We start from the raw sequence: 22,958 nt of genomic DNA on the forward strand, positions 1-22,958 counted from the left end.
GCACATAAATCCTCTAGTGGTTGCCACAGAATTGTCTTTTTGATACCACAGAAGTCCTAGTCAGCTGCACAGCATTCTTTCACAGAAACCTGCATTAGACTTCGTGAAGCCACAGATTTATCGTGCCAGGAGCTTATCGTGGTGTGAAGGTTCAGCAAGTAAAGCATCAAGACCTTGCCGGATTAAGGTTAGGTATAATTTTTTTTCTTATTTTCTCGTTCTGTCATCAACCTAAGTTTTTCGTCGCTCCCGGCTTGCTGCTTTGGTTACATTGGTTTCCATACCGTCGTTCGATTCAAGTCTGTTTCACCCGCTGACCGCTTCAGTGTTATTAGCCATAGACCACTTTTTGTATCATCTCTTTCATTTCTACATTCCCATCCAATAAAAAATCTTTTTTTTGCCCACTATTCAAGTCATCTTCAAATAAGTAGCCCTTCAAGCCCTTAATAAAGGAAAATTGTTCTTTGCAGACGCTTACTGCGACTCTTGTAAATCATATGCACAGTAGCCAAAATTTGTGTATGCCGCTCTGTCAGACATTGGCCTTAGGACGTTGAACTCGATTTTGAAGTGGATTCTCTGTAGATCCGTCATAATAGAGAACCGGAGGTTGTATTTGACACACATTCATCGTTACGCAATACTATCTCAGCTGTTCCTGATTACAGTGGGGGAGAAGAGGCTCAACTGGCGTTCTAATGGAGAACCTCACTCAGAACGACAACATATCAAAATCCCCAATCTTTTTGATTTGGGACACCAGTCTAGGGCCAATACTTATATATAGCTCTGTGGGAGGCATCGGCGCGACAAGCTATCAGGATTTGTTACCTTGACAATTTCAGAGACTGACACTCACATCATGTCAAAACGGCTCAATTCAACACAAATCAACTTCCTCAATACTGAATTACCTTTCCCAGCTTCAGGCCATCTAGAGATATCAACCTTTATTCATGTAATCAAAAGGTACACACATATGCATCTATGCAACGTTAATTATGAGTGATCTGGAGTCAACTCAGGAATTAACCTAAGGCATTCGTGCGAAAACTCGCAAGTCGGGATCGGTTGACTTCGTCAAGACGAAAGGAGAACGTGCCATATATAAAAGCTCTAAATTTAATTTCAATCTGTGAGTACTTTCATTCAGTATTATCTTGCGACTTTTTTTTGGTCATATACTGGAAACTGGATAAAGGCATAGAAAAGAGAACCACTTTCGCATGAAAAGGAACAGACGAAAACCGTCAATTCAATATCCGTTTTTGAGAAACCGACGAGTGACTGTGAAATCATCAAAGGAGTTCGATTGCACTTGTTTTCGGATTCCCTTTGTTGATTGTTGCAGTGTCATGGGAATCAAACTTTCACCAGCAGGACGACGGTAAATTATAACTGGACTTCTTTATGTCAATGATAAGTTAAACTCAAGTAAACAACACTAGGTTAGCGACCATTATTGTCGCTACGCCATTCATGGTCACCACCAGCTGGATTCTATACAAACGAGGTAAGTTAGTGATGAATCCAAGTGTGTCGAAACGGCTAGTTTCTCATTGCTTTCTGATTTTGTTCCACTAGTGGTGCTAGGTGAGGAGCGAATAACAGCCGATGGCAAACCATTACGACCAATGGGTGTCAAAGCACGAGAAGACCCCGTTGTTGTATCCAACAACCGATAATTTGTTATGTGATGGACCGATCCAAATCTGCGCAAATACGGCACAACTACATGAAGTTATAGATAAATCCTTTTTAATATGAATTGCGGAAGAAAAATAGAGAGAGAACAGAAAAAAAAGCTTTAGATACAGAGAGCATGATATCATATACATTATAACACAAGAAGAAGAAGAAGAAGAAGAAGAAGAAGAATGGTATCAAATGGATTAGAAACTGCAAGAAACCGCAAAGCAGAAATGAAAGGAAAAACGGTTTTAATGTGAAGGGGCAGCGGCTTGTTGGGCGGAAGTCGATTGATGGTTATTGTTGGTTACGGGTCTAGCGGCAAGAGAAATGACGGCGGCTTTAACGGCTTCATCTGCGCCCCAATGGAAAAATGGATATCGGTCCTTGGGAAGCGGAATAGATTTTGCCGTGGTGGTACTGGTGGTTGTGATGCTCATGCTATAGCGACCGTTCGTTTCACTTTGTCCGGCGTATTCTGCGTGCTCGATTTTTTCGTCCACGCCGTCATCGCGACCAGAGTTGTCTTGGTCAGGCACCTCCTCAATATCGCTGTTACGATAACGATGATGCAAGTTCTCTTGTGACCGTTGACCTTGGGGTCCGTCTTTCGAAGCAGGCACCACCGGCAGAATTTCTTGACGTGTGCGATTTTCGTCATCAAGTCCTTCACGTGGTTGGGTGCCGAAATTCGCCACAATTAATGACCGACGGATGGCTGGATGCAAGATATTCACAAAGTGGAACTCCACGTGTTGTCCGCTGTAACGGTTCAGGGCATTTTGCGCATCCACAATGGCCTGCAAGCCACTGGAATCCAGTCGATTCACACTTGCGAAATCGAAAATCACAGCGTGAAGACGAGGTAGTTTCTCTCGAGCGGCTTCTTTGATAGGATTGGCGTCATCGTTCCATGCGCGATCGCCCTTGCTGATCCGCTGTGCAAAACGACGTGTATTCTCCTTGCAGTAGCTAATAATTTTGTCAGAGATATAGCTGGAATTCGGATACGTAAACGACTCGTCAACACGACACATGAGGATCCCGGCAGGTAACGGTTCCACCAATCGACCGAGAGAAGGATGATTGGTTGGTACATATAGGTAGCGTTGTTCTAACCCATGTTTGGTGCTAAATTCTTGTCCTGCGAGCGGGACACGGCCTAACGCCCAGAAACGTGGACGAGCAATGCGGAAGAGTAAAATGACGACAGAGAGTCCCACGGAAGCGTAAATACCGTATTCAACAGTGGTAAAAAAGGTGATGATGACGGTGGTGGCAAAGACGAAGAATTCCCACAAGCTGACGGCGGCCAATCGTTTCATGTACGAAGGGCCCGAGACCAAATCGGCGACGGCATGAATGACGACAGCGGCCAGAATAGCATCAGGAATGTAATAAAACGCGGGAGTCAGAGCATAGAGCGCCAATAACACGACGAGACCAGAGAAGATACCGGCAATGGGAGTCTTGACCCCCGAACGGGCTTTGATCGCTGTGCGTGAAAAGGAGCCTGTCGACGGATATGCACCGAAAAAGGCAGCCCAAATATTGGTGAAACCTATGGCGATGATTTCCTGATTTGGATTGATGGAATAGTCGTTGATGCGGCCAAACGATTTGGCAATAGCGACGTGTTCAAGAATCAAGATAATGACGCCTGAAGGCAGGGAGCTGGCAATACTGGAAAGGAGGGTTCCGTTGACGGTAGGTACGGCCATGGCTTGGAAACCGGCGGGCACTTGCTTTACAATACTAATGGGACTGGTCGTTTTGCCAAGATTAATTAAAAAGGAGATCAGCGTGCCAAAGACGACAAGGAGACCGTTGCGCATGATACTAAAGAAGAATAGCGCGGTGCTGTATTTCGGATACCGTTGGCTGTAATACTGGCATGCATACCGGACCCCGTAAAGCCACAAGAGTCCAACCAGACCAAAGGCGACATCCACTTTGGTGTTTGGCAAATATTTGAAAAAATTGCCAAAGATAAGATAAGGCGAATCTTGCGTGTTGATATTTTTGATGCCAAACAGTTTAGGCCACTGACCCACGGTGATGGTGATGGCCGAACCCGTCATGAAACCGGCAATTGCGGGTGCTGTCGGAAAGAAGCCATACAAAAATAATAATAGAGGATGTCTGATTAGAATTTTAAGTTTGCCCAAACAGTAAACGGATGATGATTGAATGAAACTGAGACTAAAAAAATAAAAATGCTCCTCTTTCACTCACCAGGAATGAAGTCGACAAGAATGCCTAGGCGAACCAATCCGATAAACATGGCAATGATACCGGTAAAGAGTGATAAAGCCACTGCGATATCCGGCCCAGTGATGTTGGGATTCTCGGCCGTAACGCGCGTGACAGTCTGACCGACCAGTAAAGACATGACCGCTGCCACATTAAAATCATAAAATTGAAAAATAAGGTTTGGTTGGTTAAGATAACATTTTGTGGAAAGGGAAAAAAACCTTAAATCGGTACTATGCAAAATTTGGCTTACCTGTGGGACCGATACTGATATCTTTGGAGGTAGCAAACAGACAATATACACACAATCCAACAAAGGCCGTACTACACAATGCATGCAATGTGTAAGTGGTTCCGTTGCATATACAAGTTTCTGCCGATGGGATGCTTAAAATAGACTTACTATAATCCGTACTCGGGTGGCAATTCTGCAATCTTTGCATAACCCATACTTTGCGGCACAATCACAATCCCCACGGTGACACCGGCAATCAGATCACGGACGAGCCACTAAACATGGTAAAAAAAAAAAAAACGAAGAACCGGTTCAGTATACGAATTGTCAACATGGGGAATTCGAGCATTTACCATGAGATTGTATCGATGGATCCAGGATGCAATGGGGAATAGACTGACAAGGTATTCTTGAATGTCGTGAGGCAGTTCTCGGAGTGCATCCTGGGTACGTTGCTTGTAGGTTATATGTTCATAATCAACGATGAGCTCGTCTTTTGGCATTGTATTTGGAGAAATACGCAGGTTAGGAACCCTTTTTTTTTTAGTGTGGCAGCTTCTCAATCAAGCTTGGTTATTTTCACCAAACAAGAATGAAAAAAGAAGTGAAAAGAATAATAAAAAGAACATAAAGAGATTTTTAATTAAATACCTTTTTTTTCCCACTTGGATTGTTTAATTTCCCTTTTTTACCAAAAGAATGACAAGCTAAAACGAACGGTTTCTGTGGCACTCACAATGATTGCGCCATCGATTCGTCGTATTGCACCTTTGTGCCAATGCCATAAAATGGTAATTGAAACGCCGCATCAAAACCTTCGGTTGTCATTGGGCACATGGAGGTTTCCAACGTTTCCACTATCATCTCATTGACACTTGCATCAGCTCCTTGATTGTGCGGAGTCCATCACTTTAGGAAAAAAACAAGATGCGATAAAGTTTTCCATCTATGATGTTGCATTATTATTTTTTAACAAACTTGCACGTAATTCCCATTTTCTATCATCTTCTCGAACCGTCACGCGAACGATCTCGTCGCCTTCCAGAAGACGACTTGCTGCTCGACCGAGAACTAGGTGACCTTGATCTTGATCTTGATCTTCGACGACTACTTCTACTGGAGCTATAGGATCGCGACCGTTCACCACTGCGTTCACGATGACGACTTTCCCGACTTGGACTACGGCTGCGGCTACGGCTGTGTCGACGTCGTCGTTCGCGTGATTCATCCCTCTCCCGTCGATCGCGCCCGTGCCTATCACGGCTGTCCTTTTGCTGTTGCTGTTGTTGTTGTTCAACACGATGCTTACTAATCTTTTTGAATAAACTGGTTTCCTTGATTTCATAAGCAGCTCGTCGATGTTTGTTCTTCTTATCCTTGGCGACATCTTCGGGTTTCGCTCCCAAACCGAGCAATGCATCACGTTGTTTGACAGGAGCGATCACAGGTGCACTAATATGACGCATAGAACGCCATTCAAATCAGTTTACCGAGATTTTACAATAACCTTGTTGTTTAAGGTTTTTTTTTCTGTACTTACGGTGAGTTTTTACGATTTCGGCCGATCCCTTCCCCTTCCTTCCAGCCAAGACCTCGTAACAACGCCGCCCCAAATTCCTCTACTGGTATATTTTCGTAATCTTCCATGGTCGCTTCATCAGGTCGATTTCGCACATCTTCTCGAAACGCTTCGGTTTCATCAGCAGCTATCACCAATGTTGATCCTTTTTGTTCCTCCTGACCACCCATCGTTGCCTCTAAATAATGAAATTAGCATGTGACGCCCACGTACTCACGCTCGCTTTGTTCATTTTGGATAAAGCTTTTCTCTCTTTCTACCTTTCATAATGGCTTCCATTGCTTGTGCATCCAATGACTTGGATTCTTCGGGTATCGTTGGCGTTGATGTTTGATCCTGTTGCTGTGTTTCGGATTCACTGATGGTGGCAGCGACGTGGGTTTCCTGCGTGACCTTTCTAGATTGTACTTGAAGGCCGTATGCCGAAGCTTGTTGGCCCATCACTTCCACATTGCTCTCCACTTGACCATCCGTACTTTGCGGATGGGCTGGTACATATATTTGCTTTTTCTTAGTCTGCGATCGCCAATCAATGTTGGGTAACGGTGCAATGGACAATGGTTTGGGTTCCGGTTTCGGCGTCAATCTATGCATGAAAATGGTTAATTTCATAGATAACAAAATGAGGTGAATCCACTTCTAATGATTTAATAAAAAATACATACTCTGTTGCTTTATTGTCTTCGAAACCTGTCAAAAGTTCAACTTCTTCTTCATCGCTGCGATCTTCGTCATCACCGAAACCGAGTGATTGAGATCGCCCGGAAAACTTGGTTTGGATGCCTTTTTTGTTCTGCAAGGGGAGCTTCGCCTTAGACGAAGGAGACCCTAATGAGAATCCAAACTTGCCAGGACCATTCGATGCCATAATTGATCGACACTTGTATTATCAAAGGAAACAGGAAAACCCCAAAAAAAGCTCCCAAATGTGGAAGTCTGATGAGGTCACATCCCCGATTTTTCAAAAAAATTTGGCTGCGGTGGACGCAAGTAAAAAACTCCGCCAAAGTAAAAAAAGCTTTGACTGTCGCTTGTAAAAAAAAAAAAAAACCACCAGTAACCAAAAATCATCTTTTATTCCATCCTCTTATTGATAGCATTCAAAAGAGAAGAAAAAAGCATGATAACGTTCCATTTATTGATTGTTCAAGATGTGTGTTAGCAAAATGATTCTTTTCGCAAGACGTGTTATCTCAAAGTTGCATGTGCGATACTGTATACATACAGCACTTTTGCCTTTCAAAGATTGAGGTATTATCCCGTAGAGAAGAATAAAATTTTGAATGTATATATTAAGCAAGAGCTTTGTTTGATGCGCTCCTTTTCAGCCTATCTATAAGAAAGATATAATAGAATACAATAAAAAAACCTGGTTACACTGCCACATAACCTCCACTTCCACGACGACGCGACATGATCGAGTCTACGACATGAGCAATCAGGTCCTAATTATTTTTGACAACTTATTAGTGATTACCGTGGTCATATCCATCAATATTCACGCCACTTACCCGGATCAAATAGGGTAAATCTAACCAGAAATCTAATTGTATTCAATGTTTTGATTTAGTGCGTTTCAGCATTGTTCTCGGTTTTGTTTCAGACATACCTCGATGGGGAATAAGATCAGCGCCACGTGCATTGTATACTTTAAAGTTGTACAATACGCCAGCAACAAAGTAAAACGCAATCAAGCTACCCACACTGTAAAATCAAATAAAAAAAATACCGTTGGCGGTCAGTCTTCCATAATATGGCCAAACGAACCATGGAGATACTTACACAGTGAAAAAGATCCCGGCACCGGACATTCCACCTTGGTTAGGTTGGTCATTATTGCCGCCGTTATCGGGAAGGTCTTTACCAGGGGGAGTACTAAATGAGATAATCCATGCATTAATGTCACCATCGCTTGGATCATCTCCTTCATGCATCCTCTTACGCGCAAGCGAATACGGTTTTCCAATGAAGCGAAAGCAGGTTGTTTCCGTAATAAGTCACCGATGGGCTGGGGGGATCGTCCTAAACCCGCATGTGTCATTTTTCTCCTTCCAGTCGTCGCTCCATTCGGGTACCATATGGTTCTGGAATAACATTGTCCTTACCTTTGGGTTCTGCGAGCTTGCACATTCCAAGGTGATAATGGCCGATTGAGGTTGATCTCTGACTTTACCGCCTTTCAAAACAAGCGCATATGAAACGCCATCTATACAGGTCGAACATTGTATCCTTAAGTAACTATCTCCTGAAGCAGCCATCAATAGACGTACCTTTCGACAAGTCCGTTTCCGTCTTTCCATCTTTGTCGGCCATCAGGGTGAGTTCTGGATCCAATTTCCCACTTGAATCAAAGAGCTTGTTAGTTAGAGTATGAAACCACTTGACAGTCCGCACGCAGTAACTGGGAGGGGTCCACTCACCTGCCGATATTACCGGCGATATGCTGAACTTCAATGACGCGTACATCATCGTTCTTCTTATTTAAAATTCGTCGACAGGCATACTAATGCACCCATCCGATGAGCACCCCATCCTTCCGTGATTTCATATCGACTCTCCTCCATCACTTACCGCGCCTTTTTCGCAATAGTCGTTGCCAGCATTGTCGGGACGAGTCAGTTCATCACAAATATTGAGTTCCACCACAGTGGTTGTAACAGTGGGAGGTGTGGACAACTCCTGTGATACTCGAAATTCTCTTTGCTATGTGAGCGTTTCAATGGCCGTATGGCAACGTGTATGGAATATGCTTACTTGTTCAACTTTGACATATCCAGCGTGTAGTCGCTTCCTGGAACAGGTTTAAAGCCACGTTCACAGTAGTTCTGGACCGCCAAGGCGCCCGAGGCACCCCATATGGCAACAATTAACCCAAGAAAAGCTCTCATACTTGCTGAATGGCACAAGAAACCCGTTAAATAATGAAAAGCGGGGTGTGTGAGGAGTTGGAACCAACAAAAGACTAGAAACGGGATTTCCGAGAATGTGACGGCTCTCATTTGGATCGCCTTTTGGCAATCCCGACCCCAGCCCGTCGATCAATTCACCACCCTTTCTCATTCAGATTGCTCTCAAAATTTGGGGCCTCGAATATCCGCTCATGTAATTCCACCTACAAGCTTCATTCTTCTTTGTCGTGCTTGAATTAGAAAAAAAAGGTGCCTGCCCACCGATTGTGAAACAACAAAATATACAAAGATGACTGACTATTCAGATGTGTATTTGGGGATAAATAAGGATACTGATGTTCATATAAACTGGAGAGGTGAATGGCAATATAACAAAGAGATCTATATTCTACACCGGTTTTTGTTCTCGGATTATTCTTTGTGCAAATGATGGGCACGCTTTGTACTAGGAAGACCACCACCGGGTTGATTCCATGAAAGGTACGATGGATCACCCAGTTTTCTAATTGAAAAAAAAAAAAAAAAAAAAAAATTGGAGTCTTAATTATGCACGCCCAATCTTTTTTTCGCTTTGTATCACATGGTCTTACCTCGGCTTAATTAAGTGTCGCGCAGCAAAGATCGCGCCAAGCAATAAGCACAGAGCCCCAATGGCCATGTACGCGATACCCAAGTAAGGATTGCGTCCACCCAAAGGTGTCGTCGTCGAAAGCACAAGCCATTTCGTACCATCGTACTGCAATGTATCAAAGTCTAACACGGGCATGTTATTATTTTCACCTGTCGCAATATCACATCAAGCTCCCATCCTCTTTGCACTTACTCATATCAATGGACACTCGCCAACGTCCGGCTACCAGGTCATCCTGGTCGTTTCTTCCCCAGATCTTGCGGAAATCAGGTAACGCAGCCACATGCATCCATACCATAAAAGCTTCATCTGTGGATAAATCTGGCGGAGGATGCGCGTCGTCGTACGTGCCGTTAGGATAACGCAAAGACCAGTTGGGTGGAGGTGCTATTTGGTCGGTGGCATATTGCGTCGGTCTGTACTTTTGTTTATCCGTTGGCCAAGCAATGCCCGTTTTTTGAAAGGTATAACTCGCCGCTTGATCACCATCGATACGTGTAAAGTTTGAAATTGTATCTAAGCAGCAGCAGCAAAGAAACAAAAAATGAGTCAGGATGCCTTTCGTGTCACAGACGGGCAAAAATGATTTTACCGTTGAACATGGAATTGGCGATTAATCCGCAAGGATAGATTAAACGACCGTCCGGGGCGGTTGCCAGAGGATCGCAGTTGCCACTGAGAGTCGATCGAGAGACCACGTTGCCAAGGAGCTGATTGGGATCATAGTTTTTGATATATTGACGATGGTTTTGGTAGAAATTGGTGAGACGATAATAGAGGAAAATCGGTCCTTTCATGGTTTTGGGGACAGTGAAATCGATGGTGCAGCGTCGAACAGTGATATTGTTGGGATTCTTCCATTCAGGATTCAAAAAGCTTGTTTCATTGTGAACGTGATATGCTGGGTACTCCATGGACGTATAGTTGTTCATATCCGAGAACCGGTAACTCTGAAGACTCGAAGCCATGTACACTGGATTCTCGTATCTGCCGCAGTAGGAATAGTTGAGCATGATTTCATCCACCTATGAAACCATGACATGAGCATCTCATACTCGATCGGATAGCAATGAGCAGGAGAATGCTTACCCGATTCGTGGACCAATATAGTAATCCGCCTATAGGTGTAAACAGAATACCAACAATAATAAGAGTGGGTAGCACGGTTTTCGGGGTAAGCACAGGCTGCCAAGCAGGCAGACGTTGCTGACGAAACCGACCATCTACAACACAGAAATTAGAACAGTCAAGTCGAATGTCGACCCAGATGCATCAACCAAAAGCGCATACCAGCCGGCTTCCGAGTTTTCTTCTCCTCTTCTAATGCTGCCATAGCAGAGGAACCAGGAGCGTTTCTGGAACCACCCTGCAGTCACGGCAAATTTGGGAAATTGCCAAGTTTGGCACCGATTGGCCAGTCGCCACCGGCTGAGTGCTGTGAAAAAAAACGGGCATTTGTCTTATTATCCCTCGTTGCATGGATTAAGCGTGCTATCATTATCGCAAACAAAGAGCGGCGGTACACCCTGCATGCTTGACACCAGCTATAGAGTTGATAATGACAAGTTAAAGTGGCCCCCTTCAAGAGGAATGGTAAATTCAGAACCAATAAAACTGGGCGTGGACACCACAAAAGGCCAATCACATGCACGCTTGATACTTTCTCCGATCACACTCTCCACGCTTATCGTTGAAAAAGCATGACATCGACAAGTATTGGCTTACAATCGATTATACAGCCTGAAAACTTCTATAAAACTGTATAACTAGGCTTAGCACAGGTATCACTTGACATGCGCTCCTATTTGTTCATCTCTCGGTTCACCAACCGATATCATATGAATCGAGACACTTTGGAGCATGCAAATACCGCGTAGAGCAGAAGGGATGGGGTGTTCGTGCAAACAGCACGTTAAAAATAGAATACATACAGTAGTCTGTGGGAATATTTTTTTATTCGCATATGTTTCATATAAAAAGCCGCTATGGCTCTGACTTGGGAAGAGGAAAGCGATTACCAAGATCTGCTTTCAACCAATTTCCTCCCCCTTTTTCTTCTATTTACATAAAAAAAAAAAGGATGCGAGATTTGACTAACCTTCAAGAAGCTGCCCAAGTAACCGAGGCTTGGGAAGATTATGTTCGAGTCAAATATACGGAAAAGGTCAAGAAAGACAATAGCCAATTTCGAGATTACGAGCATGCACCGACTGTGGTTATTTCGTTTTATAAAGAGAACCACGCCAAGCAATCATTGAGTCACGTACTAAGTCAAAAGGAGAAATACGGTCGATTGGATAAAGCAAGGATGGGGATATGGGAGGCTTTGGAAGTGCTGGATACGTTGGTGGATGAATCGGATCCAGATACTCAGATGACTCAAATTATGCACGCCCTTCAGTCAGCCGAGGCCGCACGACGAGATGGTCAGCCTCGCTGGATGATACTGTGTGCTTTGATTCATGATCTGGGCAAATACCTCTATTTCCTGGGAGAACCTCAATGGACGGTAACTATCTCGATTTCCATTTTGATCTCTCTTAAACAGCCGGCACTAACGTCTCATCACTCTGTCTTTTTCCGCAGGTGGTGGGCGACACTTATCCCGTAGGTTGTCGATTTTCATCCAAGATCGTGTACCCCAGGTTCTTCACAGCGAATCCGGACTATGGTCACAAGGTCTATTCTACACAGTTTGGCATCTATACGCCTCACTGTGGCCTCCAAAATGTTCATCTCAGCTATGGTCACGACGAATATTTATACCAAGTGTGCAAGGACTATCTTCCACAGGAAGCGTTATACATTATCCGATATCATTCTTTCTATTCGTGTCATCAAGAGGGTGAATATACATGGCTCATGGATGACCAAGATTTGCAAATGATGAAATGGGTTAAAATATTCAACCAGTACGACTTGTACTCAAAAGACGAAATCGAACCTGACGTTAACGCGCTGAAACCATTTTATCAGAAGCTCATTTCCGAATACTTTCCTGCCGAAATTTGTTGGTAGATATACCTTCCCAGATATCTCATATAGAAACTCTGCAATGTCGCCTTTTTTCTCTTCTTTGTTATCCTTATTACCTGGATCAATCCCAGTATTGTTGTGCTGCCATCCATTTGAACTAGTCTAATTATGAGATTGTAGTCACTATTCAATGCAGAGGGTTCGTTTAGAAAAAGCGTAGAAACTGGTGGCTCGACATGTTCTGCTCAAATCGACGATTCTATTCACATATTTACTAAGCATTGCAGACCACATTCACTTTGCGCACCTTTCAAAGTCAATCATTATTTGGCTTCTGCGTTACGGAAAAAAAAAGGCACGAGTATCATTATGTATGGAGAAAATTGACCACGTAGTTCCAGGATGCTGGATTTCCCTTATTATAATGCTTGACAGAACTAGTAGAGCACATGGTGGATCATAATATCTAAATCGAAAAAGTACTTTGTGTCTTTAACTTATGCCAGAGTCTAACTTTTGTAAAATAGAAGTGGTCGGCTACATGCGAGCTAACGATACACACTGAAACTACCTATTGCCATAGTAGTGCTGAGGTTGTCAAGCGTGTGTCGCTAATAACGATTTGCTATCATCCAGATGGTAAGACCTTTTTCCCAGGATACAATTTTTCTTTCCATGAGCGAATGGCAGGACAAAGCAAGATGCTGCGGCCAGTAATGATGTTTCTTCTTTTTCCATATTTTGCGCGGCGGAGAGCTAAATAATGGCGCCCATCTCTTCGGAAAAGAAGTGTCATGTCCAAAAGATCAAGAAAGGAATCCAGCCATGAGCCGACACAGCAAACACGATCCAAGAAACAAGTCGTCCATGAACCGTTAACACCTTATCTTGAACGATTGGAACGCCTTTTTCGCTCCGTCAACACATTTTGTGCTTTCTGCGATGCTCGATTAACTACTGCCATGACCTTTTCGGCCATAAAGTCATCAGTGCCCGAAGTAGAGTTACGAGATCTTGCTGCCATCAATGTCATTATACCTGATTTTGTCCAATTCAGTTCCCCCTCCGAAGACGCCACACATAATGCAGCGGTAGATCCGCAGTCCATGATTGTAATTCAGTTTGGCAAGGCGATCAGCAAACGGGCAGCTCGAGACAAACATGCTTTAAGCGTCGGCAACCGGGGCGACGATTGGCATTTCAGAGGTCAGGAAGTCAAACCTGTGAAGCCTGAAGCGATTCGGAAAGCCATTGATAAACGCAACAAACAGTTTACCGAAGCGCTGCAGCGGCTGATACGATCCTGCCACAAAAAGGTACAGTGATCTGATCCCACTAACAGAAAAATTTCGAGTGAACGGTCGGAAACATTGATGAACTGTGCCATAGAATATCAATGTAGATACCCACATCAACACCTCTTTGGGGCAGCATATGCCTGGATCTGTATCTATCCCAACCGAACCGCCCCACGCCGTGACTGAGTTACCCTCAAGTGATGAACCCGTTGATATGGCACAGATTATTGAGCGTTTACAACTTCAATCCTTTTATCGAGGTCAGATTGATCAAGACCACCGACGTACCTTTCCATCAAAGATAGGTCGTTACGGTAAGTCACTTGAGCGTCTGAGTAGCACCCTTCTTTTTATGTGTTAACGTGGCGTGGACAGGAAATTTGGATCCCCCTGTGGCACCAGAGATAGCACACGCTCTCCAAGAAAAAGGCATCAACCAACTCTACATCCACCAAGCCGAAGCTTTGGCAGGTTTGCGAAACGGTCAGCATGTCATTGTCGCTACTTCAACAGCTAGGTACAGAATACGGTGCCACGAAATGACCACCAGCAAACGCAATACTTATTAGAGACTTTGTCATTTTAGTGGAAAATCACTCATCTATCAGATTCCGGTATTGGAAGCCCTGCTGCAATGTAAAACAGCCAGAGCAATGTACCTATTTCCAACCAAAGCACTCGCTCAAGATCAAGTGAGAGTGCTCCAACAATTTATCCAAGGCATTCCTGATCTTCACGATATCATGGTGAGGAAGAAACGACCGTAGCTGGGAAAGAAGACGCTAATGAAAACCATGGCAGATCCGAACTTTTGATGGAGACACACCCACAGAACAACGCGCTGATATAAGGGATAATGCGCATGTAATTTTCAGCAATCCCGACATGCTTCATCACTCTATTTTACCCAATGCATCAAGGTGGCGATGGTTCCTGCAATCGCTGAAATATGTTGTTGTCGACGGTAATATGAAACTTTGATCCATTCTTAAGCGTTACTAACAGTAATGTTTTCGGGTCAGAAATCCATGTGTATAACGGTCTTTTTGGGACGAATGTGGCACTAATTATGCGACGATTACGCCGCCTGTGCCATCATTATGGCAACGATCAGGTTCAGTTTGTCTCTTGTAGCGCCACCATTGGTTCACCCGATGTAGTATGTATCTGTGATCGGCTTATATGTCTTTGTATACATGATGTAATAACTTGGTTTCCGCTATCAGCATATGCAACGTCTATTTGGTATTGATAACGTCAAGCTCGTCACGGAAGACGGCTCTCCTTGTGGACAAAAGGTAAACCATGACATGCTTTATTCCGTACTTCCAATGCAACTCATTAAACCTATATCCAAAGGAATTCATTTTATGGAATCCTCCTCTTATCAATCCAATGGATCCTCAATTTGGAAGGAAGAACGCTATTGCCGAAGGCGCTCAACTGCTGGAATACCTTCTCAAGAACAATGTCCGCACTATCGCGTTTTGCAAGGTAAAGCAATTGACGCAGTACCACAGTACTAAACGCATGCCCAGAATTACTTACACGACCGATTGATAGATCCGTAAAGTTTGTGAAATGTTTATGAAACAATTGCGCGATAATTTGGAGGGACAGCAACGACAGGATCTACTGAACCGTGTGATGGCGTATCGAGGCGGCTACACTCCGCAAGATCGACGACGCATTGAACGGCGACTCTTTAACGGCGAGCTGTTGGGTGTGGTTGCTACGAACGCTTTGGAGTTGGGGATCGATATTGGCTCTTTAGGTAAGCACTTGGACAGCCTTTATGCATATTTATCCAGACACTGATAAAACGAAAAGATGCGGTATTGATGATTGGCGTGCCTTGGTCGATTGCTGCTCTAGTAAGTGGAATTCATAAGCGAGACAAAACATATAGCCAAAAAAAAAAAAAAGCAAAAAGCTCAAAGGTTGACTGTAGTGGCAACAATCGGGACGCGCTGGTCGACGTAATGCGGATTCACTTTCCATGGTGGTCGCTGACCAGAATCCGTTGGATCAATACTATTCGGTAACCAGATCAGAATTGCTCACTCGTTTGTGATGATGAACCTTGTGGCTTGACATATTTTAACATATACACACATCATGCCTAGCGTCATCCGGAAGCGTTATTTGAGCAAACGCCCGAGCAGCGTCAATTTGAAGTGGACAATTCGCTCGCGTTGGAGAGCCATTTGCAGTGTGCAGCGGAAGAATTGCCTATTGATATCCACAAAGACGCCGAGTTTTTTGGCCCTAATATCGAGACGATCTGTGCCGAGCACCTCACACCGATTAATCAGGAAAAGAGCCTTTATCGACCTCATCCGCAATTCCGACCTTACCCGTCGCAATTTGTCAATATCCGAAACATTGTGGACGAGACCTATGCGATTGTAGATGTAACAGGAGGAAGAAATGTGATTATTGAAGAAATCGAGTCTTCTCGCGCTCCATTTGAAATATATGAAGGCAGGTTCACCCTTAACGATGACCCGATACATGTCTAACCCGTTTTACTTTAGGTGCCATTTTTATTCATCAAGGACGACCTTATCTCGTAGAGGAATGCAATGTAGACCATCGCTACGCTAGAGTGCATTTAACGCGCGTGGATTGGACAACGCAGCAGCGCGATTTTACCAACGTCAACGCACTGAGTACAACCATGTGCAAACCTATAAAAACCCACTCTCCGAATACAGTGAGTTATGGCAAAGTGCAAGGTAAGTCATTATTCAAAGCATCAAGCAAAAGACCGTATCTTGGAACTCAAAACTCACCTGTAGTGGAAACTGTGGTTTTCGGGTACTATAAACTGGACAAACGCAAGCGAATCATTGACAGTTTGGATGTTTACATGGATCCGTTAATTCGCGAATCAACGGGAATCTGGACAGACGTGCCAAGGTCTGCTCTGATGCAATTAGAACAGCTCGATATTGATCCCATGGCTGCGATCCACGGATCAGGTAAAAACCGAAAGGCTACAATGTACCTGCAGCTATGCTCATCTATTCACTTTTGGGTTGAAATGCATCGATAGCCCATGCGTTGATATCGTTGCTACCAAAATTCACCTTTTCCAGTGTTGGCGATATCCGTACCGAGTGTAAGAGCCCGCATGCGACACGGCATCGTCCCAACAGGTTGTACACGCGTTTAACAAAATATTACATCCGGAGCTTTTCACTTACACTGATTTACTGTTACGCATGGGTAGAATTGCACTGTACGAAACGCAGCCTAGCGGTGTAGTCCGACAAGCGTATCAACACTTTGACAATCTTGTTGTGAGGTGTGTCCAACAAATCGAAAACTGTGCCTGTGAAGACGGCTGTCCTTCGTGTAAGTTTATTGAGAAAGATGCACCCTTTTTACCTTTGATGTTGATACAAACGACATACAGGTGTACATCTACCGACATGTTCTGAGCATAACGTGCTATGTTCAAAGGCTGGCGCGCTAATCATTTTCCAGGCACTTCAAAATAACAATGCTTGAGGGTCTCAGTCTACCGTTGTCTGTTACTGTCGCATCATGTATAAAGGGCGAAAGTTCATCCAAGGTGTAGAGTGATCGTGTATTCGAATATATTTGTGTAGATGCATGGAATGAGGTGTGTCTTTTTTTGATGATAATTTCCCTCTTTTTTTATTATATTATTTATTTCGGTCGTCAAAACTCTCGCTTTTGGCTTCCAAATCACTAAAGATTCTGGCGCGAGCTTCTTCGTAGGCGGCCTTGCGTTCTTCGTACGATTTCATTTTACGATCGGCGGCTGCCGATTGAGCGCGCCGCGGTTCATCGCCTGAAGACTGATTCAAGGGAGTTCGACGCATAATCTTGAATTTGGGTGTTTCGGCTTCCTTCTCCTGAGTGGGTTGTTCCACGTAATCAATCAATCTTAACAAAGGCCTACGATGGTGAGAGGTTGCGGGGGGGGGGGGTTGATTAGCAGTCATCGATGATTTTGGGCTGGGGGCAACGGAACTTACAATTCTGTGAAGGGCGTTTTACAAAGATACACTGCTTTTCTTAAAGGGTCATGAAAATGGCTCAGCTTGAAGTAAGGGGCCACTTTGTGCACCATGCGACGCTGATAAGAATTCATTTGAGGAAGATCCAAACGGTACATTCTGATAGAGGGAAATGAGTGAGATGGCGTGGCAAAACCGACATGAAGTCGACTTGTTGACTTACTGATAATTGTTAACAAATGCTTCTAATTCTTGTTCGAGTTTAAGCAAAAACCAGCGTTCCTGTGGCTTTTTAAGCACGTCGACGATGAATGGATCGAGCATGTTAGCTGTGGCTGGATCCTGGTCGGACGCAACCGGACTCGACCCAGATCGGGATGGTGGGTCACTCGCTGTTTGAAGGACTGGTGGCGAGGTCCACTGTACCGGTGGCCTTTGCAACAACAGTGGTGACCTGGTATTCAACGCTTGAGGGGAAGGAGATGTGGTTGGCATGGAAAGCATGGCGTTGGGATGATGGGCATTTAATTCATCGTGTTGATCAGACATGTCGTAACTGCTGCAGGCGACAAGAGACTAATATAACCAAAGAAAGTGAATAGCATGATTCGCGTAATGGTTTTTTCGTGGAGTGACAGAACTAGGCAAGAATCCACGGTGAATGGAAAAACAAAGAAATGGGCTTACCATAATTATATGTGTTAGTTTGACTCATGTGCTTGTCGTTCTAAAAGCGATACAAGCAATGTTATACTAAAACACAAGTCTATAAATATGTATATTGAAAGAACACTCTTTCTTGGCAGACTCTTTCCAGAATGAAGAGGTGCAGTTCACTATTTTTTTTTCTGTTATCAGAAAAGGAACTCCCTCTTCTCCACTTTTCCACTCCTCCCCTTTTACATCTATGTGCGGAGATTAAAATGCGACAAAAAAACATCGCTTTTCCTCATCGCCACATGAAAAAAAAAAAAACATTCTTTACATCATTCAAACCATCCGCATGCTGCGAAAAAATCTATCCTCTTACTTTCTAACATCCATATGGATACAAAAATTTTTTTAGTAGAAGGCGTTATCAATCTTATCTGGCAATCAACATTGTAACGCAAGGCAAGCTGCTCGTGCTTGTTGATGGCCAGTGATATGAACAACTGTGCGTCAACGCGGGTAATTGGCGAATGTTACATTTTGAAAGGAAGAAAAAACCCCTTGCAAGTGGTACCATCGTCTGCAATTATGATTTATAGTGCTTGCGAAAAGGCAATAGATAGGCAGCCATGGTAACGTGTGGTTTCTATGACCAAACTACAAGACCGTTCTGTTTCACATAACCAGACGTGTAATTTATCAAGACCTGAATTGGATGCTTGAGTTAGTGTAGAGAAAAAAAAATTTCACTGAACTGGATGTCTGACAACATTCATTGTTTGCATCTATCAAAAATCATTTTTTGATGCGATGGTTGAGATGTTGATTGGTCATGATTTCGTTAACTTTGGGGAACCCAAATGCGAATTTCCATGATATATCTACGGATGATAATGTACATATGCGAAAAGGAAAGGAAACATGCGAAAGATGAGATAGAAGGGAAAGGTTGCGAATGAGAGGAAATTTAGCGATAATTTAAGCAATAAGCTTGATCAGGATCTTCCGAAACGCGTCCCGTGTTTGGCTCGACATTTGCCACATCACAGATGGCGACCGTCTGCGGATACAAGCCAACCACGGGCAAGGATCGGTACCGTAGCACGCCTCGTGCAAGTAGTCCATACGGATATCTTATGATGCGTGACCTAAGAAAGAAAAATCAGATAAATGTGAACATGGTGCCCTTTTTTTGTCTCATTGCATCGAGCCATACCATCGTTCATTGCCACTTTTATCGGCCCCAGGTGATTTGATACGAATTTGGGTGGTAGCTGACACGATGCGAGAGTGAAATACCGAGGAAGCAAAGGACAATGGTTCGTCAAAATGAACGCATCCGCCCAAATACTCGGCCGGATCAACCCCTGTGAATGGGTCAACAGATGTATATTAGAAAAAAAAACGACGTTGAATGACTGTGATGCACATGTACTTACCACGTGTGGAGGAACGCGTGGTGTTGAAGGTATCTTCAAGCGGAACGACTTGACTGAAAGCAAACACGCTGATATCGGCATCCGCCACACGAAGAGTCCACCAATTCCAATTACTTGCTTTCACGCGCAAATCAAAGATTAATTCTTTATCAGACGCCAATACGCGACCCACTTCGACCGACACATCCATCAACGGTTTCGCACGATAAGCTACGATGACGAAAAGCAACATGCAAATGGCCAATGCGCTCAATGAGAGGTTCCTAAACACACGTGAACTGATCATTCTGTGAGACCCCAGAACCATTCAAATTCATCCATTGCAAATCCTTTTTTTCGGTTTACCATGTACTTCGATACCGTGAACCTGTTCGACTGGCTCTCAACAGTGGGGCCCCTTCATCATCGCTGGTGTATCCATCGGTATAGCCCATATAGGGGTTCCGCCTTGGTTTTCCATCGTAACATCGTTCCATTTCCTTGGATCCATGACGAAAAGATGCGTGACTAGGATCGCTATTTTTACTGCGTTGTGGATGATCCATGACATAGGTTCGTAGTTTTGGACGATAATTTTCGTTGCACTCATTTTCATCGTGTTCGTCATCATGGCCTTTGGAGGTCGAACTCATCATCAGAGCCGGACGGAAAAAGTCGGTGAGAAACCCGGTGATATGCGGTCGTGATGAACCCTCGTGAGATGGTGTCAATGGATGCGATCGCAAGGATTGCGGGCGATACAGGGAGGAAGAAGGAGTCCGATGGATCTGATCATAGTAAAACGATGGAGCTTCTGTATTGGTACTACTGCTGTAAGGATAGACATAGCATTCGTTATCATCGGAATCTGTATTAGAGGAAACATAATCAGCGTCAAGAGTTGGACATGGGGTGCGACAGCCTGGAAGGCTTTTCTTTTTACCTTCGACGTTGGAAACTGCATCAACGAGATTTCGGTGAAACACCTCGGAGGGTGTTGCCACGCCGTACGAAGGAGCAGCACGTCGGCGTTTCTTGTTGATTCGATTCGTATTCTTGTCTGATTTTTCCTACACATTGAATGAATGAATAAATATGAATGATTCGAGTGGTTTGTTTGTGGCATTGCGTAATGGAAAGAGTCGAATTACTTCATTTTTGGGTTTGACGGAGTTTCGTGTTTTTGGCACCGCACCTGAAGACGGTGTGTGAGAAGGAGGAGGTGGAGGAGGAGGAGTGATACCCACAATAGAGGGTGGAGCGGTGTAAGCGTGACGAGGAGGAGAAGAGGATGGATGGTATTCGTGAGATGGAGGCGATCCGGCACCACGATGACCGGTGGTTGATAGGGTATGAGACAGATCGGAATCGTGGAATTGGGATGGTTGGGTCGGTTGCTGGGATGCGGAGAAAGGATAAGGTTGAGAGGGTAAGGCTTGAACTGGAGCCACCATGGGCTCTTTGGTAGGATTGGTCAATGGTTGTGGTTCGAAATGAGCCTTTTCCACGGTGAGATTCCCCTCAAACTGATTGAGTGGAAAATCTCGCCGAAGGTTTTGAGGATATCGGTCCGTGTGGATCGTGGCAAACTTTGTCATGAATGGCCGTTTCTTGATCGGATCATCCAAGGCTTTGCTAGCATCGACCATAGATGAAGTCGACTTGGACAAGGCGCTGGGTCTTGTGGAACGCTGAGACTCCGCTGTAGGAAGAATTGGGTGGACGTCTTGGTGATGGTTCATTGTGGACAGAAGAAAAAAAAGAAGGATAGCGATTTGGCGGAAAGGAAATGGAGAATAGGAATAAACAAGGTTTTTAAATGAAGGACAAGAAAAGAAAAAGCAGTGCTTGGATAGTCCTCTCCTTCCACCTCGAACCTAATCAGCAAAGGGAAAGAAGAAGAAAAAAGAGTCAGAAAAAGGGAAAAAGAAAAAAGATACACAGAATGGGGATTGACAAAATTGGACAGCATGATTCAAACCCTTGGAGCCCCGATCGGGCCTGCTGTGGGGGGTGGATGTTTTTTTCTATTTATTTCATGCAGATGTGAGAGATCCGGAAGCATTCTTTTCACCACTCAAAACCTACACTCGGGAATATTTACAAACAAACGATTCCCTCATAAAACACAAAAAGGATATAAAAAAAAACAATTTGGCGCTAGTCGTTTGTTATGAGAGAGAACAAGCAACAACAATAAAGCCCGTTTTTCTACACATCACCGTTCTTTTTAATACACGTTTTTGGTCCTCGGTGGTACTATTTTGCAGGTTTCCTGCCATGGCGCATCAGCAACCACAGCCTTCCTGTCAGCAGCAGCAGCAACAACAACAATTCGTGTTTCCCATTTTCTATCAAGACTCTTCTTCCACCAAGAGAACAAGAGCCAAATCCTCAGACAGCAGCATGGATGAAGAGACCAAACGACAACAGTGTCTAGAACGCAATCGTCAAGCGGGTAATTATCTCATATTGTAATCATCCCAAATTTGTATTCTACTGCTAAAAATACTTATTTCAACTCGATAAAAAAAAATAAAAAAAAGCGTCCCGCTGCAGAGAACGGAAGAAAGCACAACAACAAGCGTTGGTAGCCAAAGCGGATAAATTAATATCACTCAATGACTCACTTAAAGCCGATCTCAATGCTATGCGTGAAGAGGCAATCACACTGCGGAACATGCTGTTGCAGCATGATTCGTGCGGATGTGATGTGATACGTCAGTATATGCTGCCGTCCGTACATGCAGCTCAAAACACTCAATAAAAGATTTATTATGACGGCGATCCTTGCTTGGCGTTCTTTAGGTGAATTTTTCCCTTGCATAATATGAATCGGAAGTTTTTTTCTGCTATTCCATAATTTATAAACAATCAATGGGAAAAAAATCATGAATTGCCAAAGATGGGCTTGGAACCAATGCAATGAGGGTAAATGGATGATAAAGTACAAACCTAGAAACATCACCACGAGGCTCCAAAATAAACGATCCATCCCCTGAGGAGGGGTGTTTTTTTTTTCTTTTTACAGCAGCTTAATTTAGACTTTTCGACCATTGATGATGGCACCATATCACAACGCTTTTTCATATCATCATTTATCACTTCTGATCATTTGCCCAAACACCTTATTTTTGAATTATCATAGTCTAAGCACACGATTTGAAGTGATTCCGTGATCTTCATTCATATCCAGCAAATGTGTAAGCATCATCGACTGTTAATTTTTCACAGATCGCTCAGCGGTGTACCCTTGGCCCGAGTTTCCGGCAATGTCGTTGTTGTTGTTGTTGGACGGCTGTGTGATGGCAACACAAGTACAAA

At 43.9% G+C, this 22,958-nt stretch overlaps 11 protein-coding genes across 11 annotated transcripts; 4 read left to right on the forward strand and 7 right to left on the reverse strand.

Moving 5' to 3' along the window:
• Positions 1 to 1,338: 1,338 nt before the first annotated feature.
• Positions 1,339 to 1,870, forward strand: BYT42DRAFT_646748 (uncharacterized protein). The gene is made up of 3 exons (XM_051572689.1): positions 1,339 to 1,390; positions 1,452 to 1,516; positions 1,588 to 1,870. Exons 1-3 carry the CDS (start codon positions 1,359 to 1,361, stop codon positions 1,686 to 1,688), a joined length of 198 nt encoding a protein of 65 aa, XP_051420889.1. The 5' UTR covers positions 1,339 to 1,358; the 3' UTR covers positions 1,689 to 1,870.
• On the reverse strand, positions 1,850 to 4,795 carry BYT42DRAFT_577908 (sulfate transporter family-domain-containing protein). Its single transcript, XM_051569227.1, has 5 exons — positions 4,534 to 4,795; positions 4,349 to 4,455; positions 4,199 to 4,269; positions 3,928 to 4,089; positions 1,850 to 3,793 (listed from the first exon to the last, which is right to left on the reverse strand). Exons 1-5 carry the CDS (start codon positions 4,681 to 4,683, stop codon positions 1,944 to 1,946), a joined length of 2,340 nt encoding a protein of 779 aa, XP_051420890.1. The 5' UTR covers positions 4,684 to 4,795; the 3' UTR covers positions 1,850 to 1,943.
• A 386-nt stretch (positions 4,796 to 5,181) lies between these two features.
• On the reverse strand, positions 5,182 to 6,627 carry BYT42DRAFT_500433 (DExH-box splicing factor binding site-domain-containing protein; the record flags this gene model as incomplete). The annotated part of the gene is made up of 4 exons (XM_051564702.1): positions 5,182 to 5,632; positions 5,721 to 5,937; positions 6,020 to 6,345; positions 6,425 to 6,627. The coding sequence occupies 4 exons, from the start codon at positions 6,625 to 6,627 to the stop codon at positions 5,182 to 5,184; spliced, it is 1,197 nt and encodes a 398-aa protein (XP_051420891.1).
• Positions 6,628 to 6,859: 232 nt separating this feature from the next.
• On the reverse strand, positions 6,860 to 8,703 carry BYT42DRAFT_577912 (autophagy-related protein 27). The gene is made up of 10 exons (XM_051569228.1): positions 8,514 to 8,703; positions 8,331 to 8,457; positions 8,180 to 8,262; positions 8,030 to 8,100; positions 7,865 to 7,965; positions 7,702 to 7,781; positions 7,542 to 7,634; positions 7,369 to 7,463; positions 7,271 to 7,302; positions 6,860 to 7,204 (listed from the first exon to the last, which is right to left on the reverse strand). Exons 1-10 carry the CDS (start codon positions 8,645 to 8,647, stop codon positions 7,133 to 7,135), a joined length of 888 nt encoding a protein of 295 aa, XP_051420892.1. The 5' UTR covers positions 8,648 to 8,703; the 3' UTR covers positions 6,860 to 7,132.
• A 1-nt stretch (position 8,704) lies between these two features.
• Positions 8,705 to 11,093, reverse strand: BYT42DRAFT_577914 (cell division control protein 50). The gene is made up of 6 exons (XM_051569229.1): positions 10,590 to 11,093; positions 10,389 to 10,522; positions 9,892 to 10,324; positions 9,492 to 9,815; positions 9,259 to 9,421; positions 8,705 to 9,170 (listed from the first exon to the last, which is right to left on the reverse strand). The coding sequence occupies exons 1-6, from the start codon at positions 10,630 to 10,632 to the stop codon at positions 9,080 to 9,082; spliced, it is 1,188 nt and encodes a 395-aa protein (XP_051420893.1). The 5' UTR covers positions 10,633 to 11,093; the 3' UTR covers positions 8,705 to 9,079.
• A 286-nt stretch (positions 11,094 to 11,379) lies between these two features.
• Positions 11,380 to 12,317, forward strand: BYT42DRAFT_615973 (inositol oxygenase; the record flags this gene model as incomplete). The annotated part of the gene is made up of 2 exons (XM_051572018.1): positions 11,380 to 11,808; positions 11,886 to 12,317. The coding sequence occupies 2 exons, from the start codon at positions 11,380 to 11,382 to the stop codon at positions 12,315 to 12,317; spliced, it is 861 nt and encodes a 286-aa protein (XP_051420894.1).
• A 752-nt stretch (positions 12,318 to 13,069) lies between these two features.
• On the forward strand, positions 13,070 to 17,089 carry BYT42DRAFT_615974 (P-loop containing nucleoside triphosphate hydrolase protein; the record flags this gene model as incomplete). The annotated part of the gene is made up of 17 exons (XM_051572019.1): positions 13,070 to 13,591; positions 13,665 to 13,887; positions 13,949 to 14,090; positions 14,160 to 14,319; positions 14,375 to 14,537; positions 14,596 to 14,732; positions 14,800 to 14,871; positions 14,933 to 15,067; positions 15,137 to 15,347; positions 15,404 to 15,447; positions 15,525 to 15,614; positions 15,700 to 16,061; positions 16,181 to 16,311; positions 16,375 to 16,557; positions 16,632 to 16,734; positions 16,809 to 16,933; positions 16,995 to 17,089. 17 exons carry the CDS (start codon positions 13,070 to 13,072, stop codon positions 17,087 to 17,089), a joined length of 2,898 nt encoding a protein of 965 aa, XP_051420895.1.
• Positions 17,090 to 17,579: 490 nt separating this feature from the next.
• BYT42DRAFT_501160 (single-stranded nucleic acid binding R3H) lies at positions 17,580 to 17,889 on the reverse strand (the record flags this gene model as incomplete). The annotated part of the gene is made up of 2 exons (XM_051564752.1): positions 17,580 to 17,724; positions 17,789 to 17,889. 2 exons carry the CDS (start codon positions 17,887 to 17,889, stop codon positions 17,580 to 17,582), a joined length of 246 nt encoding a protein of 81 aa, XP_051420896.1.
• A 1,294-nt stretch (positions 17,890 to 19,183) lies between these two features.
• Positions 19,184 to 20,677, reverse strand: BYT42DRAFT_500773 (uncharacterized protein; the record flags this gene model as incomplete). The annotated part of the gene is made up of 5 exons (XM_051564727.1): positions 19,184 to 19,364; positions 19,433 to 19,583; positions 19,671 to 19,933; positions 20,001 to 20,502; positions 20,578 to 20,677. Coding segments are annotated over 5 exons (1,197 nt in total), but the record flags the coding sequence as incomplete, so codon positions are not given.
• BYT42DRAFT_45329 (uncharacterized protein) lies at positions 20,578 to 21,645 on the reverse strand. Its single transcript, XM_051563493.1, has one exon. It carries the CDS (start codon positions 21,374 to 21,376, stop codon positions 20,705 to 20,707), a length of 672 nt encoding a protein of 223 aa, XP_051420898.1. The 5' UTR covers positions 21,377 to 21,645; the 3' UTR covers positions 20,578 to 20,704.
• A 269-nt stretch (positions 21,646 to 21,914) lies between these two features.
• Positions 21,915 to 22,401, forward strand: BYT42DRAFT_615977 (uncharacterized protein; the record flags this gene model as incomplete). Its single annotated transcript, XM_051572020.1, has 2 exons — positions 21,915 to 22,108; positions 22,194 to 22,401. 2 exons carry the CDS (start codon positions 21,915 to 21,917, stop codon positions 22,399 to 22,401), a joined length of 402 nt encoding a protein of 133 aa, XP_051420899.1.
• Between the last annotated feature and the right edge of the window lie 557 nt (positions 22,402 to 22,958).

This window comes from Radiomyces spectabilis, assembly GCF_025331425.1.
Source record: "Radiomyces spectabilis strain NRRL 2753 chromosome Unknown BYT42scaffold_10, whole genome shotgun sequence".
Classification (NCBI taxonomy): Eukaryota; Fungi; Mucoromycota; class Mucoromycetes; order Mucorales; family Radiomycetaceae; genus Radiomyces; species Radiomyces spectabilis.

Excerpts from the sequence above, each read along its gene's own strand:
- BYT42DRAFT_646748 (XM_051572689.1), top strand. The coding sequence starts at position 1,359 with ATGGGAATCAAACTTTCACCAGCAGGACGACG. Across the intron at positions 1,391-1,451 it reads CTTTCACCAGCAGGACGACG|GTTAGCGACCATTATTGTCG; the intron begins GTAAATTATAAC and ends AAACAACACTAG. Across the intron at positions 1,517-1,587 it reads CTGGATTCTATACAAACGAG|TGGTGCTAGGTGAGGAGCGA; the intron begins GTAAGTTAGTGA and ends TTGTTCCACTAG.
- BYT42DRAFT_577908 (XM_051569227.1), bottom strand. The coding sequence starts at position 4,683 with ATGCCAAAAGACGAGCTCATCGTTGATTATGAACATATAACCTACAAG. Across the intron at positions 4,270-4,348 it reads CCACCCGAGTACGGATTATA|TACGGCCTTTGTTGGATTGT; the intron begins GTAAGTCTATTT and ends TGCATTGTGTAG. Across the intron at positions 4,090-4,198 it reads TATCAGTATCGGTCCCACAG|CGGTCATGTCTTTACTGGTC; the intron begins GTAAGCCAAATT and ends TTAATGTGGCAG.
- BYT42DRAFT_577912 (XM_051569228.1), bottom strand. The coding sequence starts at position 8,647 with ATGAGAGCTTTTCTTGGGTTAATTGTTGCCATATGGGGTGCCTCGGGC. Across the intron at positions 7,966-8,029 it reads GGAAACGGACTTGTCGAAAG|ATGGCGTTTCATATGCGCTT; the intron begins GTACGTCTATTG and ends CGACCTGTATAG. Across the intron at positions 7,635-7,701 it reads AAAACCGTATTCGCTTGCGC|TACTCCCCCTGGTAAAGACC; the intron begins GTAAGAGGATGC and ends TATCTCATTTAG.
- BYT42DRAFT_577914 (XM_051569229.1), bottom strand. The coding sequence starts at position 10,632 with ATGGCAGCATTAGAAGAGGAGAAGAAAACTCGGAAGCCGGCTG. Across the intron at positions 9,422-9,491 it reads GCGAGTGTCCATTGATATGA|ACTTTGATACATTGCAGTAC; the intron begins GTAAGTGCAAAG and ends TGCCCGTGTTAG. Across the intron at positions 9,171-9,258 it reads CGACACTTAATTAAGCCGAG|AAAACTGGGTGATCCATCGT; the intron begins GTAAGACCATGT and ends TTTTTCAATTAG.
- BYT42DRAFT_45329 (XM_051563493.1), bottom strand. The coding sequence starts at position 21,376 with ATGAACCATCACCAAGACGTCCACCCAATTCTTCCTACAGCGGAGTCT.